The 19,570-nt window shown below is 38.0% G+C and overlaps 1 protein-coding gene across 9 annotated transcripts in view; it reads right to left on the minus strand.

Annotated features, from left to right (window-relative positions):
• The window catches only part of SLTM (SAFB like transcription modulator), a 54,512-nt gene that overhangs the window by 21,285 nt on the left and 13,657 nt on the right, over window positions 1-19,570 (minus strand). For 3 of the 9 annotated variants that reach the window (XM_034938842.3, XM_034938840.3, XM_003827897.5), the window contains exons 3-6: window positions 16,635-16,699; window positions 13,194-13,391; window positions 12,269-12,316; window positions 960-987 (exon numbers count right to left, since the gene is read on the minus strand). In XM_034938842.3, coding sequence (XP_034794733.2) covers window positions 960-987; window positions 12,269-12,316; window positions 13,194-13,391; window positions 16,635-16,699 — 339 coding nt within the window. The remainder of the gene's footprint in view (window positions 1-959; window positions 988-12,268; window positions 12,317-13,193; window positions 13,392-16,634; window positions 16,700-19,570) is intronic. The other 6 variants (XM_034938846.3, XM_034938844.3, XM_034938841.3 and 3 more) reach the window with 2 other exon arrangements.

Below are 19,570 nucleotides of genomic sequence, written 5' to 3' on the forward strand. Positions count from 1 at the left end.
TGGGATTGAACCCTAGTGACCTTCAGAACTCCCATGGTGACTTCTTGACAGGTAACAGTCTGAGGATATCAATCAGTCTTCAGAGTATTTCAGGGCCCCATCTTTTCCACTCTTCAATGCTTGAGTAGTCCGGATTCATAGGGAAAACTGGTACAGAAGGCTCCAAAGATGCTCCTGCTCCGTGACGTTCAGGAAATTGGTTATTTCCAGTCTTCATCCTGTCCAGTCAGTCTGCAATTACCGTTTTCAAAGATGTCTTGCATTCCCCCAAAACAGAAAGGCTTCGGGCATGTGAGATTTTCAGTCAGTAGCTTCATTTCATCATTGCTTCTAGGCTTTTTATTTGCCTTGCTTAACCCTGCTCCATGTCCTTTCTAGTCCAAAGTAGGATCCTTTGACTTCTGTCCAAGGACTCTTCCATAACCTCCTACTGACCACATGTATTGCTACTGTTGCCCCTGTAATTGTATTGAATGAGACAGCTCGTCTAAACTAAAATTGTCAGACGACTGTATGGAAGTTTCTCTAAGCAGCAAACACAAAGTCAGTCTCCTGGTCATTCATCATTTTTAGGACTAGTTGTAAAATTCACTGTGAGTTATGCACTAGGACTCCAATAAGCACACATGAGTTACTGCAGTGTCAGTCTTAAGAATTTAATCAACTTACCGTATACCAGAAGTTATTTTAAAAATAAAATTAAAATTGGGTTAAATAAAAAATAGCATTGTTCACTACAGTAACTGATATGTACTATTAAGTTGCAATATATCTTTAGTGTTCAAAAGAAAATTAAAACCAATTGGAAAATAAAATCAAGATGCTAACTTAATTCACTAAATGGATAAATTTGAAAATAAACTAATTTCAAAAATAAGATTTCAAATAAGGAGTGCTTTTTACATAATTTACTGTTTTTCTAAATTTTAGCAATTTTTAAACTCTAGCATCAAACATACCTTTCTCATTTTCTTCTTCCTCACCATCCTGAAATTCAAAGAATAATCAAATGTAAAATGAATTCACATAAAACTAGATTTTAGTAATAGTACAAAATCAGCCAAGTTAAAATTGGTGGATAATTTAATGATATTATTTAGGGATACCTAACACTAACAAATAAATAGGCTATTCCAATCAGAACCAGAGTCCATGTAGAGAGATATGTGGCACAAGTTTGGTACATTTTAGAAAACAGCTATATCTATCAATGAGTACATAAATAACAAACTGGATTAGTTTCACTATTCAAAACTAGTTTATATAATCCAATTCTTCCTCATATCAAAGAGCTGTCAATAAGAAGGCTGACCTGATGACGTATTTTATGTCACTCAGTTCACAGGTACTCTTAGCTAAGATATACTATTCAAAACAGTACCAGAAAGTATAATCTGTAGACGTAACTTTCAAGTGCTTGAATACACAGTAATAAACCAAACAAACAAACAATACTCCCCTTTAAGTATATCAGACATTAGAAGAACAGTTACTAGGTCAGTTTCAAATTATTCATTCTTTTAATGTGTTAAAAATGAGTTCATATCAACCACTGCACTCCAGCTGGGTGACAGAGTAAATCCCTGTCTCAAAAAAAAAAAAAAAAAAGTTCATAGTTGTCACACATATACCAATAGCAAAGCCAATTTTAAAATGGTATTTGTGTGACAGGTAATTAAAACAAGTTAACCCTCACATTTTTAAAATATGACTTTAATTTTAACGTATTTGACAGTTTGGCTAAAATTAAAATTAAGAATGTGCTAGCTTAAAAACAGAAGAGTCATAAAGGCAAGGGAGAAGCTTAATTTGTTCTACCAAGCAAATAATGCAAACATCACTGAAGTAATCAAACCAACATAGAACCAACATTTTCCCAAATATAAGACTATAAAGAATAAAGTAATATGCATTATAATCTCAATAACTGAAAAAATTAAAGAATCATTTTATTTTTTAGAGACAAGTCTTGCTATTGATGCTCAGGCGGTCTCGAACTCCTGGCCTCAAGCTGATTCTCCCACCTTATCCTACCAAGTAGCTGGGATTACAGATGCAAACCACTACGCTTGGCTTAAGAAATGTTTTGATTGTTTTTTTTTTTTTTTTTTTTAAACAGGTTCCTTACTCTGTCGTCCAGGCTAGAGTGCAGCAGCATAATCATAGCTCACTGCAGCCTCAACCCCTGGGCTCAAGTGATCCTCCTGCCACAGCCTCCTGAGTAGCTGGGACTACAGATGTGTGCCACCATGTCCGGCGAATTTTTTTTTTAATTCTAAGTGGAGACGAGGTCTTGCTATGTTACCTGGGCTAGTCTGGAACTCCCAGGCTCAAGCGTTCCTCCTGCCTCAGCCTCCCAAAGTTCTAGGATTTACAGGTGTGAGCCACTGTGCCCTACCAAATGTTTTAATAACTTTTTTTGTTTGTTTTGTCTTGTTTTTTTTTTTGAGACAGAGTTTTGCTCTGTCCACCAGGCTGGAGTGCAGTGGCATGATCTCAGCTCACTGCAACCTCCGCCTCCTGTGTTCAAGCAATTCTCCTGCCTCAGCCTCCCAAGGAGCTAGGATTACAGGTACGTGCCACCACACCCAGCTACTTTGTTATTATTATTATTTTTTATTTTTTGAGACAGAGTCTCCCTCTATCACCCAGGCTGGAGTGCAGTGGTGCGATCTTGGCTCACTGCAACCTCTGCCTCCCGGGTTCAAGCAATTCTCCTGCTTCAGCCTCCCAAGTAGCTGGGACTACAGGCGTGTGCCACTACACCCAGTTAATTTTTGTATTTTTAGTAGAGATGGGGTTTCACCATGTTAGCCAGGACAGTCTCGATCTCCTGACCTTGTGATCCACCCGCCTCAGCCTCCCAAAGTGCTTGGATTACAAGCTGAGCCACCGTACACAGCCTAATTTTTGTATTTTTAGTAGAGACAGGGTTTCACCATGTTGGCCAGGCTGGTCTTGAACTCCTGACCTCAGGTGATCCACCCACCTCGGCCTCCCAAAGTGCTGGGATTACAGGCGTGGGCCAGCGTGCCTGGCCTTTAATAACTTCTGCTTAGAAAACTAAGCAGAAGTACGCTGTTTAAAGTCAGGTGATGTGAAGCTTGTTGTGAAATTACCACATACAAAGCCTTAGAGCAGTGGTTCTCAAACTTGAGCATGCATCAGAATCCCGTGGAGGGCTTGTTAAAACAAAACACAGATTTTTATTCAGAAGGTCTGGAATGAGGCTTAAGAATGTGCATCTGAGGGGGAGGGGGGAGGGATAGCATTAGGAGATATACCTGACGCTAAATGATGAGTTAACGGGTGCAGCACACCAACACGGCACATGTATACATATGTAACAAACCTGCACGTTGTGCACATGTACCCTAAAACTTAAAGTATAATAATAATAATAAAAAGATTAAAATGGAAAAAAAAAAATGTGCATCTCTAACAAGGTTCCAGGTGAAATTAATGCTGCTGGTACAGCGCGAACACTGAGCATTGCTGCCTTTACAGAGTGACAACCTTAGTGAAAAAAGACGAAAAAAATGGAAATGTACGTAGAACTTTAAACAGCTTATTTATAATACAATTTTAGATTCATATAAAAGCATGCACTTCTTAAAATGTCAAATATTTTACAATGTGCTCAAAAGTACATTTGGATAATAATTTCTTTTTTTAAGTATTTTCTCTCTCTCTTTCTTTTTCAAACTTGTGTGTGTGTGAGAGACAGGGTCTCACTCTGTTACCCAGGCTGAAGTGCAGTGGTGTGATCTCAGCTCACTGCAACCTCTGCCTCCCAGGCTCAAGTTGATCCTCTGGCCTCGGCCTCCCGAGTAGCTGGAACCACAGGTGTATGCCACCACACCTGGCTAATTTTTTTGATTTTTTTTTTGGCAAAGACAGGGTTTCACCATGTTGCCCAGGCTGGTCTTGAACTCCTGAGCCCAGGTGCTCTACCTGCCTCGGCCTCCCAAAGTGCTGGGATTACAGGCATGAGCCGCCACGCCCAGCCAACAATAATTTCTATGAAGTCATTTTATTAATAAATGATATTTGGACTAAGTTAAAGTGTGCCAATTAGGGAATGACTAACTATTTTACAACTAAAGTAACATGAAGGAAACTAAAAATACTAAAAAGCTCGGCCATAAGCTAAGAAGTAAAATAGTCCAGAACAAGTAAATCATCAACTGATAACAATGTAAATTCGATCACTATCTAAGACCATTATACTGTGCTCTAAAAAAAATTTTTTTTTTTTTTTTTTTTTTTGAGGCAGAGTCTCACTCCATCAGCCCAGGCTGGAGTGCAGTGGCACGATCTCAGCTCTCTGCAAACCTCTGCCTCCCGGGTTCCAGGGATTCTCATGCCTCAGCCTTCCCAGTATGCACCACCACACCCGGCTAATTTTTTTTGTCTGTTTTGTTTCATTTTTCTGAGACTGAGTGTCACTCTGCTTCCCAGGCTGGAGTGCAGTGGTGCGATCTCGGCTAACTGAACCCTCCAACTCCCTGGTTCAAGCAATTCTCCTGCCTCAGCCTCCCAAGTAGCTGGGATTACAGGTGCGTACCACTACGACCAGCTAATTTTTGTATTTTTAGTAGAGATGGGGTTTCACCTTGTTGGCCAAGATGGTCTCTAACTCCCAACCTCATGATCCGCCTGCCTCAGCCTCCCAAAGTCCTGGGATTACAGGCGTGAGCCAACATGCCCGGCCAATTTTTGTATTTTTAGTAGAGATGGTGTTTCACCATGTTGGCCAGGCTGGTCTTGAACTCCTGGCCTCAAGTGATCCTTTTGCCTCGGCTTCCCAAAGTGCTGAGATTACAGGCAGGAGCCATTGCACCCAGCCTGTAAGAATGTCTTAATAAATTGTTTTACTAGAATATTACTTTTAAGCATTATGTGTCCAATTTGCAATATTTGGAAAGGAAAGAAAAACGCTTTAACTTGGGTGGAATGGTAGACAGAGACAGCAAGGAAAGAATGAGTTATGCTTGAATTATGGATAAATCTTTTTCTTTCACATTCTCTTTTAGTTTAGTAATTTTTGTTGAAGGAATAAATAAACTGAAGACACCTGAGCTTGTATTTAAAGCAGACTAAATTAACTTAAAGAATGCAACATGTGGCCAGGCGTGGTGGCTCATGCCTGTAATCTCAGCACTTTAGGAGGCTGAGGCAGGAGGTTTGCTTGAGGCCACGAGTTTGAGACCAGCCTGGGCAACCTAGTAAAACCCTATCTCTATTTTAGAAAAATATATTTTAAAAAAATAAATAATTTTTTAAGAAAGAATGCAGTTTGACTCCCCTTATCTACCTCAGATGCGAAGAGCACACCACTTCCAAGTTATTGTTTTAGAGATGCAAAACTGATAGCTTCAAGAAAAAAACATAACATGTCCAAATTATTGGCTATTTTAAAAAGTAAAATAGTAAAAATACTATGATGTAAAAAAAAAACTGTATTCTATTGTAGTTCCTGTCAATTATAATGTTATTTCTAGTTGCTAAAGTAACTAGTAAGGTTTGTCTTACTTGCTGGAGAATTTTTAGATATTTATCTTAATAATTCAGCATGTCTTCTGAAGGGTTTCATAATTTAAAGGGAAACTTTATGACATACACTTATATGCCGGTAGGAAATGGCCTGACCCAGCTTCTAGAAAACAAAACTGATTACAATGTGGTTGGAGCACAAAAACAACTTGGGTAAAGTAGAAAAGATGAACCACATGTAAATGCCTATTGATTTTACTGTGCAGTATGTGCAGCAAGCATAGCACTAACCATAAGTCCTAAATAAGAATCCAAAATACTTGCAATAAGGAAACAAACCAAGAAATACAATGGGAAACTTTCCCTGTCTAAATGGTATATATGCACAGACATGATATGCAACTATTTGAAAACAATTTCTCCCACTGAAAACAGATTTTTTTTCCAAATGAGGAATATAGCAAGTAAATGTAAAACATGTATTTGTCAAATGTAAAGCATCTTTTTAAATTAACCACTCAAGTTTGTCTTGAAAAAAAAATTTCACATATGAAGATGAAGCAAATGTCTACAAGGTAAGTACTCATGTTGTTTATCTTCACAGTGGGATGTGCAATCCTTAGTCAAATGCTAAAATACATAAAGCTCCTTTATTTACTTTCATTTCATCCTAGAAGCAGCAATGACTACTAAGAGACAAAGACAAGCCTAGGACTTATTTTTTAGTGAACCAAGTATTTACTACATATCCAATTCTACTACTCCCCATAGGTTATCTTATGATATATGTACATGTATAGGCTAAGCAAGAAGACCTCCTTTCCCCTGGCTTGAAATGTAAACACTGTATTCAGACTGACATTTAAAACAAACTTTCAAAATAACTTTTAAACCACTACTTACCTATCGGGGAATATGCTAAACATCATGGGAAATACAAAATGCTTGGCACATAAGTACTCAAAAAATACTTGTTGAATGAATTTACTAAATAAATGTAGTGTAAGACTGCTGTTTTTAGCTGGAAAGACTGAACTAACTGCTTGATTTTCATGTATCTGAAGCACTTAACTTTGGCACTATGTTAAGTACGATAGAACTCAGAAAACATTTCCTAGTGTGGAGTTATTTAGTGAAAAGAATATCAGACTAGGCATCATCACACCTAGGTATTTACCCTGTCGTTATCACTGAAATAGTTTTACTCTGTGATATGTCATCTATCTAGATGAATTTACCTATAAAATGGAGTTCACATGTGAACCATATAAGATATATCAAGGATTGAGTAAGGTAATGGATATAAAAAGCTCTCTGTGAATAGTAAAGCACTACATAAAAGAGAGAGATGAAAGAAAGCTTTGTGGAGGAGATAAGAGGTGAATCTGGCTGTGAGAGGTATACAGATTTTTATATGACAAAAAGTAAGATTTTTCATGTTAGTGAAACATTAGGGGCAAAGGCAAATAGAAAAAGGAATACACATGATGTTATAGACTGAAGAGGTTCTTGAAACTAGAGGAAATTTTTAAGAATAAAAGCATATTAAAGCCAGGCATGATGGCTCACACCTGTAATCCGAATACTTTGGGAGGCCGAGATGGGTGGATTGCTTGGGCTCAGGAGTTTGAGACCAGACTGGGCAACAAGGCGAACCCCCATCTCTACAAAAAATACAAAAGTCAGACGGGTGTGGTGGCGCACGCCTGTAGTCCCAGCTACAAGGAGACTGAGGTGCGGTGATCACTTGAGCCCAGGAGGTCAAGGCTGCAGTGAGGGGAGATCGCGTCGCCACACTCCAGCCTGGACGACAGAGCAAGACCAGGTCTCAACAACAACAACAAAAAAATTAAAGTATTAGCAAACAAGATTTTAGAGAAAAAGCTCCAGAAACTTCTCAAGTAAGCAGTATATTCAAGCTAGTAAAACAACACTACAAATGACTACTAATTGCACATACACTACATCAGAATCTATGATTAATCCCTATATCAACTGAGTAAGAATTATAATCATTTTATAGACGTAGAAATTGACTAATAGAGAACCTGCCACAATCACAATATTGTAATTAACTAATAGAAGTAGAATCTGAACTAAAGTCTACCTAGTATAACTTCCTAGAGGCTAATGCCTAAAGATTTTAACTTCTAGTCAAAGCCTGAGGACTGGCTCCTGAAATAGACATATCCCTATATAAACATGCTGCGTGTGTGTGTGTGTGTGTGTGTGTGTGTGTGTACGTGTGTACATATACATAATTTCTTTCTCTTTCTTTTTTTTTTTTAAGACAGAGTCTTGCTCTGTTGCCCATGATTGAGTGCAGTGGCACAATCACGGTTCACTGCAGCCTCAACCTCCTGGACTCAAGCAATCCTCCCACCTCGGTCTACCTCCTGAGTAGCTAGGACCACAGGTGTGCACCACCACACCCAGCTAACTTTTGTATTTTTTATAGAGATGGGGGTTTGCCTTGTTGCCCAGACTGGTCTCGAACTCTTGAGCTCAAGTGATCAGCCCGCCTCAGCCTCCCAAAGTACTGGGATTACAGGCATGAGCCACTGCATCCAGCCAGATTAAATTTTCTACTGTTTTTTGAGATAGGGTCTTGCTCTATTGCCCAGGTTGGAGTACAGTGGTGTGATCTTGGCTCACTGCAGCCTTGACCTCCTGGGGTCAAGTGATCTTCCAGCCTCAGCCTCCTGAGTAGCTGGGACTACAGGCACAGACCACCACACCCAGCTATTTAAAAAAATTTTTTTATAGAGACAGGGTCTTACTATGTTGCCCAGGCTGGTCTCGAACTCCTGGCCTTAAGCAATCCTTCCATCTCAATCTTCCAAAGTGCTGTGATTACAGGCATGAGCCACCACACCCAGCCCAGACTAAACTTTCAAAAGCAATACCTAAATACTGAAAATAAATGAAACAAATCAACCTAGATATGTATCAGTGGGTGATACAACCATACAGAATGGAAAGAACTTAAAACACAGTGATTTGTTCATCCCCAGAGGGAAACACCCTTGCAAAAAATATGTCTAAAAAAATCTTAAATTACTTTCAGTAACTACATTGGTGGTAGTGTTGGTATAATCATTCTAAAGTTGTTGTATGTGTACCGTGAGATAAATGGTTATCTTGGAAGTACCGTATGAATTGAAGGTCTATTTTATCTTAAAAGTAAAAATAAGCAAAAACAAAGAAAACAACTCCAACATTTTCTCTAGCATTGTACATTGAAAAGACCTAGAAACAATGAACAACTCAGTAGTAGCGAACACCTCCACCACCTAGACTGTTGTCTTGAAATACCATTTACCACTATAAAGAAGAAATGCCTAATTATAGGTCTAGAGCAGGAAATGGCACATCTTTACATACCAGCAAGCAAGGAATCAATCAAAGTCTACTAGGATCATGTTGAGAAGACTCAAGAGCCAACTTGATGAGGCTCTCACTATATGGAACAATTTAAGCATTAAGGATAATAACTGCAATGGACCAAAATACATTACATATATTCAAATCCATGAATTCAAAATCAATCTAAAGGGGAAAAAAGGAAAAATTAAGAACTAACTGGCCACTGTCAGAGATGCCAGTGAAGCAGCTCAATATTCTGAAAATTGGTAAATAAAAAGGAAAGAATCAAACATATATCCTGGCTTTCCTGTGTAAATGATACCACTGGGTAACCAAATAGTAAATAAGGGAAAGTTTCTCTTTCTAGAAACAGTCCAACCAATAAAGAAGAATGATAGAATTAGAATAGCATCCCTTTGCAACCCCTAATTGGGTATGAATCATCAATGATTGGTACCATCACAAAAAGACAACCAGATATTATGTGCATCCAAATAGAAGAATACAGTACTACACCTATGAGGTGGCTGTGTGTGTGCTGGAGTGGGGTGTTAACGCTGAATCTGAGAGCAAGCCTCTAGATGCTACAACCACCTTAACAATTTACAAAAAATACAATAAACAAAGGAATATGTTGAACACCACCAGAGGAATGTAATCAGCAAAATCCAGGCCTTGGAAGCTCTATAGCTGCAACTGGCAAACTACATGAGATGCCTGTTTTTGCCAACCCTTGCTCTATGGGATAAGCAAGTTGCTTTTTTCAACAAATAAAATAGTAAGAGGAAAACAGATGGAAGGGAAAACCTCCTAAAACATTTCAATCAATCACAACATACAGATCTTACTGGTATCTGGATTTAAACAAGATATAATGACGAAAAATCTACAGAAAATTGAACATTTGAATCCTAACTGTATATTTCATAATATTAAAATTTTTATTTTAGGAGTGCTAATATAAAAAATAAGAGTTCTCTTTTAGAGATACATATTGAAAATTTTCAAGGGAAATATGTTTGGATTTGTTTCAAAATAATGCAAAAGGGAGAAAGTAAACAGAGGCATGGGGAAAATAAGACTGGCCATTATTTGAAAACAGCTGAAGCGAGGTGATTGTTACACTATGCAGTATCCCTGAATGCACATAGTAGTATACTCAGTAAGCATGTTTAGAAGCATTAGATCATAATGGAACCTAGATACATTTATGTTTCTAGATGTTCCACTAGACATTATTTAGAAAGAGGAAAAAGGTCATTTTAAAGAAAACTTCTCTAAAAATGTAACCTCATCTTTTGATACAATATGGCAAAATCTTGCTCCCTGATAAGAAATACATAACTGTTCTTCCTTCAGATATATTTCCATCTGTTTAAAAATTGTTCGTAATGAAGTTTATTATTTAAGTGGGGATCCTTAGATATGATGCCTTCATGCAACTCACAAAGTGCAAAACTATAGGAGTAGTCCTTGACAGAAGCTAATATCTAGCTGCCAAATAATATAAAGACCTCGACTTCCCCTTTTTGCAAATCAGTAATCTAGAAAAGGTACTCTCTCAATTTGAGAGTTAATTTTTCTCATAGATTCTTTTTTTTTTTTTTTTTTTTCAAGACAAGTCTCGGTCTGTTGCCTAGGCTGGAGTGTAGTGGCACAATCTCGGCTCACTGCAACCTCCACCTCCCAGGTTCAAGCCATTCTCCTGCCTCAGCCTCCTGAGTAGCTGGAACTACAGGTGTCCAACACTAGGCCTGGCTAATTTTTTGTATTTTTAGTAGAGACCAGGTTTCACCATATTGGCCAGGCTTGTCTCCAACTCCTGACCTTGTGATCTGCCTGCCTCGGCCTCCCAAAGTGCTGGGATGACAGGTGTCAGCCACCATGCCTGGCCCCTCATAGATTCTTTATCACTAGGAAATCAATGTACTTAGGGACAGGCCTACAGACTTTCACCATTCTAATATTTCCTTCCTGAATATTCCAAATGATCAGCAACATTTCTCCCAGAAATGCAATTCTTCTCCAAAATACAACTTCTCCTCCACTGTGACAGAGAGGCAATATATAGCCTCAGAAGCATTTGTGGCTCACTAGCATTTCAAAGGCAAGAGTGTTGCAGAAAAGAAAGCATGCTGAGACAATCAACTAAGTAGTCCACAAACACAAGCCCAAGTACTCTTCTAGGAAATACTACCCAGAGGAAATAACTGACCTCATCATTATTTTTTCTGAATCTAGTAAACAAAGGAACCCATATCTCTATTTGAAAGTACACCATTTAAAGAGGACATAATCCTCTCCTACTTGGGTAACTGTGCTAATTCTAGAGCTAACACATACCAATGGGCGCTGACTCCCTTCACGGGGGATGCATGCATTTATCAGATGAAAACCAACTCAGATCAAAACCACCAAACCCTCTCTGGTTTTTATAAGATTAAAAATAAAAATAAAAAATTAAGGACACAAAAACAAAGGGTTCTTTAGTCACAGATATGAGAAAAAGACAAAGGATAATTTTTATGTAGAAACTGATCTATAGATGTCTGCTTATACCATCTGTAAGTCACTTTAAAATGTACACTATGTGTATCACATATAGCAGCAACACGTTGTTACACAGTGAAGTGCAGTCATTTTCAATACACACACACCCCAAGTAAATTTCTAGAAATTTTTAATCATTTTTAGACTATGCCTGTTGTAGGAGTGTTACATTAACAAAATTTCAAATAAAGCTTTGAAAAGGATATTAGTACTTTTAAATGACTTATTTTATATCAAGTGACAAGAAAAAAATCAAGAAGAATGTAGACTTCTCAAAAGACTAGTAACCAGAGTTAGGTTTTACAGAAAGGATGGACTTTTTTCTAAAACTCTGAAAATGACAGGAAACTCACAGTAATTCCAATTATTTTTCTGGCAACAAAAATTTCAGCTGCCAATAGTTTTTTTTTTTTTTGAGACAGAGTCTCACTCTGTCGCCCAGGCTGGAGTGCAGTGGTGCAATCTCAGCTCACTGCAAGCTCCACCTCCTGGGTTCATGCCATTCTCCTGCCTCAGCCTCCTGAGTAGCTGTGATTACAGGTGCCCGCCACCACGCCTGGCTAATTGTTTGTATTTCCAGTAGAGACGGGGTTTCGCCATCTTAACCAGGATGGTCTCGATCTCCTGACCTCGTGAACCGCCCGCCTCGGCCTCCCAAAGTGCTGGGATTACAGGCGTGAGCTACTGCGCCCGACCTTGCCAATAGTTTTAAGTACTTTGTGTACGTCACGTAAATAACTCAGTATTAAATTTAAGACAGTTATATGAATTAAAGAATTATGAAGTCAAAATAAGATTCCTTTTCCAAGCCCGTCCACCCACAATATCGAATTCATAGGACTAAATGTAAACTTACTTGGGCTGTTAGAAAGGTATCATCTTCACCTTCTTGAGCTTCAATTTCCTAAGTAAAAGGGTATACAATAGCTTTGCTTTATAAAATATCTGGGTAACGTGAGAATGCTTTTATGCTTACACCTGATTATCATTTGCCTTGTGTTCTGTATAATATCTGCGATACCATGGGTACTAAATCAATGCTTAATATTCAGACTATATTTTTTATGCCAAAAAAAATTAGCCATGTCACTAGAGAATTAGAAATATTTCTCTTGAGCCCCTCATTTATTAGGGTAGGTAGAAGGGAAGTGTTTTAAGCATGAATACTAACAGCACTGACTCCTTAACCCACTGACTTTCTTAAAATGTACTAACATACTTCAAGGCAGGACAAATGGTCTATTTCAAAGAAAATATTTGAAATATTATCTGCTGTAAAATTAAACTTTCATAAGTAATTCCCCACCCTTGATATAACCAAAGAAATGTAAATTAAAGTAACCTTTTATACTTGCTAAGGGGAAAAAACCCTACCACCAAGTAATGTTGGCAATGCCAGAATGAAATTGGTACATTCATTCATCGTGGAGTAGGAAAAAAGCCTTAAAACTTAAAATGTCCAAAATTAAAGGAGTGTCTATTAGATATGTAGAAAGCAGTCTAATAAATTATGGGGAAATTATGAAATTATACGTCGCGTGAAAATACAGAATAAATAGGAACTTACTCTGTAACAACTATGTATAAATATATATTATATGAAATAAGCAAAAATTTAAAAGGTTGCCTAAGGTGGTAGGATTTTAGATGACTTATAAGTAGCTTTAGTAACACATCTTTTAAAAATTCTGAGACTTCCAAATTGAACTAGAAAAAAATACTTTTTATTATTTAAAACTTAATTTATCTGTGTCATGTTTTAAAAAAAACTGGCTAAAGACCTGACTTTCGATGTCCTCTTTTTCTATATCTTCTATTCCTTCTGCCTCTATTAATTCATGAGCTCTCTTGTTTTCTTCTGCAGAGAGTAACTCCTTGGAATGCACATTTTCTTCTTCATTTTCACCAAATTCTTCAGAGTCCTTTAGTTCATCATTTCCATCTTGCTCATGTGCCTCTTGATTCTCCAATTCACAGTCCTTTTAATGGTAAGAAAATTTGGTACAACTAGAGGCAAAGTAGCGTGGGCTATCCACCAAACGTTTTTGGTAATTTACACCTTTAAATGTGTCAAATTTGATCATATTTTAATATTCCCAAAGTTCATTCATTTTACCTTATATATTTACTGTGTCTTTAAAAATAGGTCTAATACCAAGATCATCAAACATGAATCTGAGTTCTCAAATTTCTCACACTAAAATGCACACTAATCAAATTGCTGCTAGAGATGCTCTAAATTCCAGTTATTTAATATTTACCAAGCCAGCTTCTAGAAGCTGTCCAAAAAATACGGCTTCATTTTTCCATGTGCCATACGTTGATTTAACTTCAAAGACTTCGGAAGTCTTATACATTAAAACGAAGTTTATTTCTAATAATAAAGAACTCCCAACTGCTGCATCAATGTCTGTTCTTGAAAAATATGCAAATAACTAATTGAAATGTATTTGTTTTGAAATCTACCACTGTGCCAAATGTCAATTAGGAAGGGGAACATAGGTTGGGATTGGATCTGTTTGTCCTTCAAAGTTTATGGATATATGGTACTTCAGTGAAAACAAAATCAGCAATCTGCTTAATTTCCTGATTAAATGAAGAGAAAAGGGGTGAAAGCAATAAACATTACTTCCTTTTTTCCTGTTCTTACGGTAAATCCAGCAGATTTAAGAAAAGGTTTCTGGGTTAAAAGGTGAAAGAGGCAGAGGCATGACTACTAATCATTCACAGCCAAACTGCAGTGAGGAAACGGAAATTTCTAGTGAGAGGTGGGCATAGAGAATATGACTGTTTTGGAAGGTGGAGTCCTTGGGGAGCAGGGGATCTCTTGTTTGACCAAATGTGCTACAGTATGAGTAGGGGAGCATGAGGGGTTGAAAATGGAGTACATGGCTGTATTATGGCAGAAGAATAGGTGCAAGAAAGATCAAGGGAAGTTACCAAGGAAACTTCACCTATTCTAAGGTGCCAACTTTGACCAATCTCCTCACTTATTTACAGAAGCAATTTCTATACTATTCTGGTATTTAGGCAATAGGTGATATTTACCAACCATTACTGTATAAATTCCAAAATTATCAACTGTGGGAGATGAGAAAAATATATTCACTTAATTTCTATCGAATATATCACATATGTTGATACTTCCAAAAATAAACTGAAGATATCTTTAAACAGAATTTTTAAAAAGCTCCTAGGGCTGGGCATGGTGGCTCACACCTGTAATCCTAGCATCTTAGGAGGCCAACGGGCGGATCATGAGGTCAGGAGTTCGAGGCCAGCCTGGCCAACATGGTGAAACCCCGTCTCTACTAAAATACGAAAATTAGCCGGGCCTGGTGCGGTAAGCCTGTAATCCCAGCTACTTGGGAGGCTGAGGCAGGAGACTCTCTTGAACCCGGGAGGTGGAGGTTGCAGCGAGCCGAGATCGCACCACTGCACTCCAGCATGGGCAACAGGGCGAGACTCCATCTCAAAAAAACAAAAACAAAAACAAAAACAAAAACAAAAAAAAAGTTCCCTTGTTCTTTTAGACATTATGACCAGGTTTATTTAATCATAACACAAAAGCATCCTTTGTGGCACATATAAGAGACAGTACTATTGTTCTTCTGAATAGATGTATATGTCTCCTTAGGACATTTCAAATGACTGTAACATTTTTATAAACTGAAGAGCTGAAAGAAACAAATTTGAAAAGTAAAAGATTTTTTACTGAGTCACAATGTTTTTACAGCTTATGGATAATCTTTGCTTAATCATACACTTACTGGTGAAGACAACTGGAGAAAATAGGAACAAAGGAACAAACCTGATGGAAGATATATAGTAAGGGTAACAGAATACCAAAACTTAAAGGCTCAAACACAAGCTGATTACAGGCATGCAATCATCAATTTTAACGGATCCCTGGGCAAACAGTTCCTAAAATTAACTGATTTCAGGGCTAACTCCTCAACAAAACATCTTTTGGGGGTGGGGTTGTGTGTGTGTGTGTGTGTGTGTGTGTGTGCGCAGCGTGGAGAGTGAAGAGAGCTAGGAGGCAGGAGAGATGGGTGGGTAAATGAACATGAGCTGACTCTATGGTAAAACACAAACATCAAGAGACATGATGACAATATGGACTAGTTTTACCCAGAAAACAGAATATATGGGGACATAAATGTATATAATTCAAGAGGAACTATACTCATGAAATAATTCCTGCAAATACCACAATACTTAAGACCTAATAAGCAGTAGATCACTTTTCATTAAAATGAAAAAAACAAATTAAAAAACCCTAACTACAATTAAAAATAGCTTGTTCTATAGCTGTAGTATATAGAACTGCCACAACCCCAATTAAAATTACATCCATAATTTTTCTGGCCAGCCAGTTTTGAAATACACTCATTTTCGGCCCCAAAAGGCCTAGCTTATTTATCTTTAAAGGGCAAAATAAATTTCTTAATTTGATCTCTCTCTCTTTTTTTTTTTTTGAGACGGAGTCTTGCTGTTACCCAGGCTGGAATGCACTGGCACAATTTCGGCTCACTGCACCCTCCACCTCCCGGGTTCAAGCGATTCTCCTGCCTCAGCCTCTCAAGTAGTTGGGATTACAGGCATGTGCCACCACACCTGGCTAATTTTTGTATTTTTAGTAGAGATGGGGTTTTACTATGTTGGCCAGGCTGGTCTCAAACTCCTGACCTCAAGTGATCCGCCCGCCTAGACCTCCCAAAGTGCTGGGATTACAGGCGTGAGCCACAGCGCCTGGCCCTTAATTTGATCTTTACCAAGTAGTAACACATCAGCAATTTTCTCTGTGTATTTTAAGGTCTACATTAATCTAAGTTCTGTATATTATATACAAAAGCTAAATGCAATGGCAGATAAAAAATAAATTACCAATATCCTTCCCTGTGATATCTCATCCAGGAACTAACATGTATATCAATTGTCTCGTAGCTATTCCCCTGGCCAGCTTTCTACCTAAAGGCCTGGAGAGATTATTAATTTTAGCTTTTGTATCTCATTTAACTAAAGAAAAAGTTATTTACTATATTTCTCAATTATGAGCGTTAATGAGATTGACAATATTAAACATTGTCAATATTACATAGGTCTTTATCTTTAACCTACATACTTCAGTGACCATTGTTCAATAAAAAGCACAAAATTCATGATGCAAAATACTAGGCTTAAAATAAGCATCTTAACCTGAGTAATTAACACTTTACCTTGATAAAAGCATCATCTTCCACAGAAGCATCTCCACTCAACTCATCTGCTTCATGTTTTTTACCTGCGAAAGAAGGAAAATGGGCTAACAACCAATATTTTATTACTTTAAGAACAAAAAATATTCAGAGTTTACCCTGCAATAGCACTCTCCACTCCCGAACTATCTGACAAAGCTAATGTCAACTGCTTCTAAACCACCTGCTCAGAGCTGTCCCAAACAAAAAAAGCTTTCCTATGTCATGCTGCTTCACTGAAATACACTGTGCACAGAATCCTACATATGAACCCATCAGTTTAAGTGACTTGACATATATGGTGCATTTTTCTTTACACCAGCTGAATTTTCTATCCTCAATTATCTGAGAAGCTGTGATACCTTTCAATGGCATTCTACTAACTATATATATACAGACACCTGATAGCTAAGTACAAGATCTGTACCTCCCACAAAGCCTTTCCTATGTTCTTCTCTTCAACAAGCATTCTCTGAAATAAAAATCCTCACACTTTAATCTTCATCTTACAATCCACCAGGTGGTTGATTACATATTGCCTTGTACTCTGTCTCTAGTACACCTTGCCTCTTCATAGAGAAGAAATTCTTTAAATACAGTGACTACTTTTATGTTAATTATTTACTTCTCCAAAAGCCTAAATATAAAGAGTGCTGGCCACTTAACATAATAACTGATTTAAGGCATGCAGAAATTACTGCAGAGTGAAAATTGTTAATAGCTTTCCGACAAACTACAGACCTTCTTTACCCAGCTTCAAAACTTTGCAACCTGGTAGTTAGAAATTTTTTTTAAGAATATTTATTTATTTATTCTTGAGACAGAGTCTCACTCTGTCGCCCAGGCTGGAATGCAGTGGCGCAATCTCGGCTCACTGTAACTTCCCCCTCCTGGGTTCAAGAGATTCTCCTACCTCAGCCTCCCAAGTAGCTGGAATTACAGGCACGAGGCACCATGCCTGGCTAATTTTTGTATTTTTAGTAGAGACAGATGGAGTTTCACCACGTTGGCCAGGCTGGTTTCGAACTCCTGACCTCAAGTGATCTGCCCGCCTTAGCTTCCCAAAGTGCTAGGATTACAGGCATTGAGCCATTGCGCCCAGCTGGTAGTTGGAACTTTAAAATAATTTTCCACATTAAAAAAAAAAAAAAAAAGTTTTCCACAGAGGCAATGCTAAAACATTATTATGTTTTCAGGCTAGTCCACAAAATCCTACTTAAAAATCCTTAATGTACTAGAAATGCCATAAAAAAAGACATCTGCTGGAAGTTTATTAAAAAAAATTTTTTTTTCATTTCTTTTGAAACATGAATGGATGTTCTTTCCTAAGACCAACGAATGAACTTTTTTCCCTTTGCCTACAACTGGCACAGACAGTGCTACTACCTAGTTCAAGCTTCAGTAATCAGGGTAGAGGTTTAGCCGTTGGAATAAATATTTTAAAAGTTAGTAAACCTGCATTTCCCTAGTCTCCTCGGTAGCTCCTATCTGTCATCTACTCCCAATTCTAAGTCATTTCCGCAAATGAGTGATAAAAGGGGAAAAGATATGCTAGTCCTTCCAAGTATGTAAAAAACAAGATTAGGAGTGGGGATTTTTCTTTTACTCAATTAGTAGCTGAAGGCTTGTGAGAACCAAACAAGAAATGAAGTGTGGTGCTTGGTGTTGTGTTAACTTTCTATTTACAATGTTGACGTCTGCATTTTGGGGAAAACATAACTTTTTGGTTTAACTTTTTGGTTTACTATTCCCTTTGTAGATTAATGCTTTGCATATAATTTTACAATTACTGTCATCATTCTCTTTATCACTAAACTTAATTTGTACATGAGAATTTCACATAACAACAAGTCTATCTGATTATGTTGCCCTAAAATCTAAAATTAGAAGTTACTAAAAGGGCAATCACTAAGAAAGAAAAAAAATTAAAGATGTCCTTTTCCTGAAAAAGAAAACTACTAAATTCTTTTTTTTTTTTTTCCTGAGACAAGAGTCTTGCTCTGTCACCCAGGCTGGAAGGCAGTGGCGCAATCTCGGCTCACTGCAACCTCTGCCTCCCGAGTTCAAGCGATTCTCCTGCCTCAGCCTCCTGTAGTAGGACTACAGGCGCGTGCTACCATACATGGCTAATGTTTTGTATTTTTAGTAGAGACGGGGTTTCACCGTGTTAGCCAGGATGGTCTCGATCTCCTGACCTTAGGTGATCCACCCACCTCGGCCTCCCAAAGTGTTGGGATAACAGGCGTGAGCCACCACGCCCAGATAATTAAATTCTTCTATTACATTTAGAGAAAGTTCCATAATACAAAAACCTTAAAGAGGCTACTTTTTGGGAGAAAAATGCTTTTTTTAAATATCAAATCCTGCTGGAAGCGGTGGCTACTGCCTGTAATCCCAGCATTTTGGGAGGCTGGAGGGGGAGAATCGCTTGAGCCCATGAGTTGAGACCAGCCCAGGCAACACAGTGAGATCCCTATCTCTTCAAAAAAAATTTTTTTAAACACAGCTGGGTGTCGCGGTGTATGCCGGTAGTCCCAGCTATTCGGGAGGCTGAGGTGGGAGGACTGCTTGAACCCAGGAGGTGGAAGAACTGCTTGAACCCAGGAGGGCAAGGCTGCAGTGAGCTGTAATTATACCAACCACTGCACTCCAGCGTGGGCAACAGAGCGAGACCCTACCTCAGAAGCAAAATAAACCAAAACATCAAATCCTCTCCCATACACACTCACCACCAAATAGCCTACAGAGCAGAACTTTTGGGGGAATTCCTGTAGATCATTTATAAATGCTATTTATTCCTTATAATCACAAACTGCCTTATAATTTGCAAAGCACTTAAAAAAAATTTCAGTTGATTTGTCCGAGCACCCTATGATGGTACATAGGTCCATTATCACAATTTTACAAAAGAGAAAATG

The sequence above is a fragment of the Pan paniscus genome, chromosome 16 (assembly GCF_029289425.2).
Source record: "Pan paniscus chromosome 16, NHGRI_mPanPan1-v2.0_pri, whole genome shotgun sequence".
NCBI lineage: Eukaryota > Metazoa > Chordata > Mammalia > Primates > Hominidae > Pan > Pan paniscus.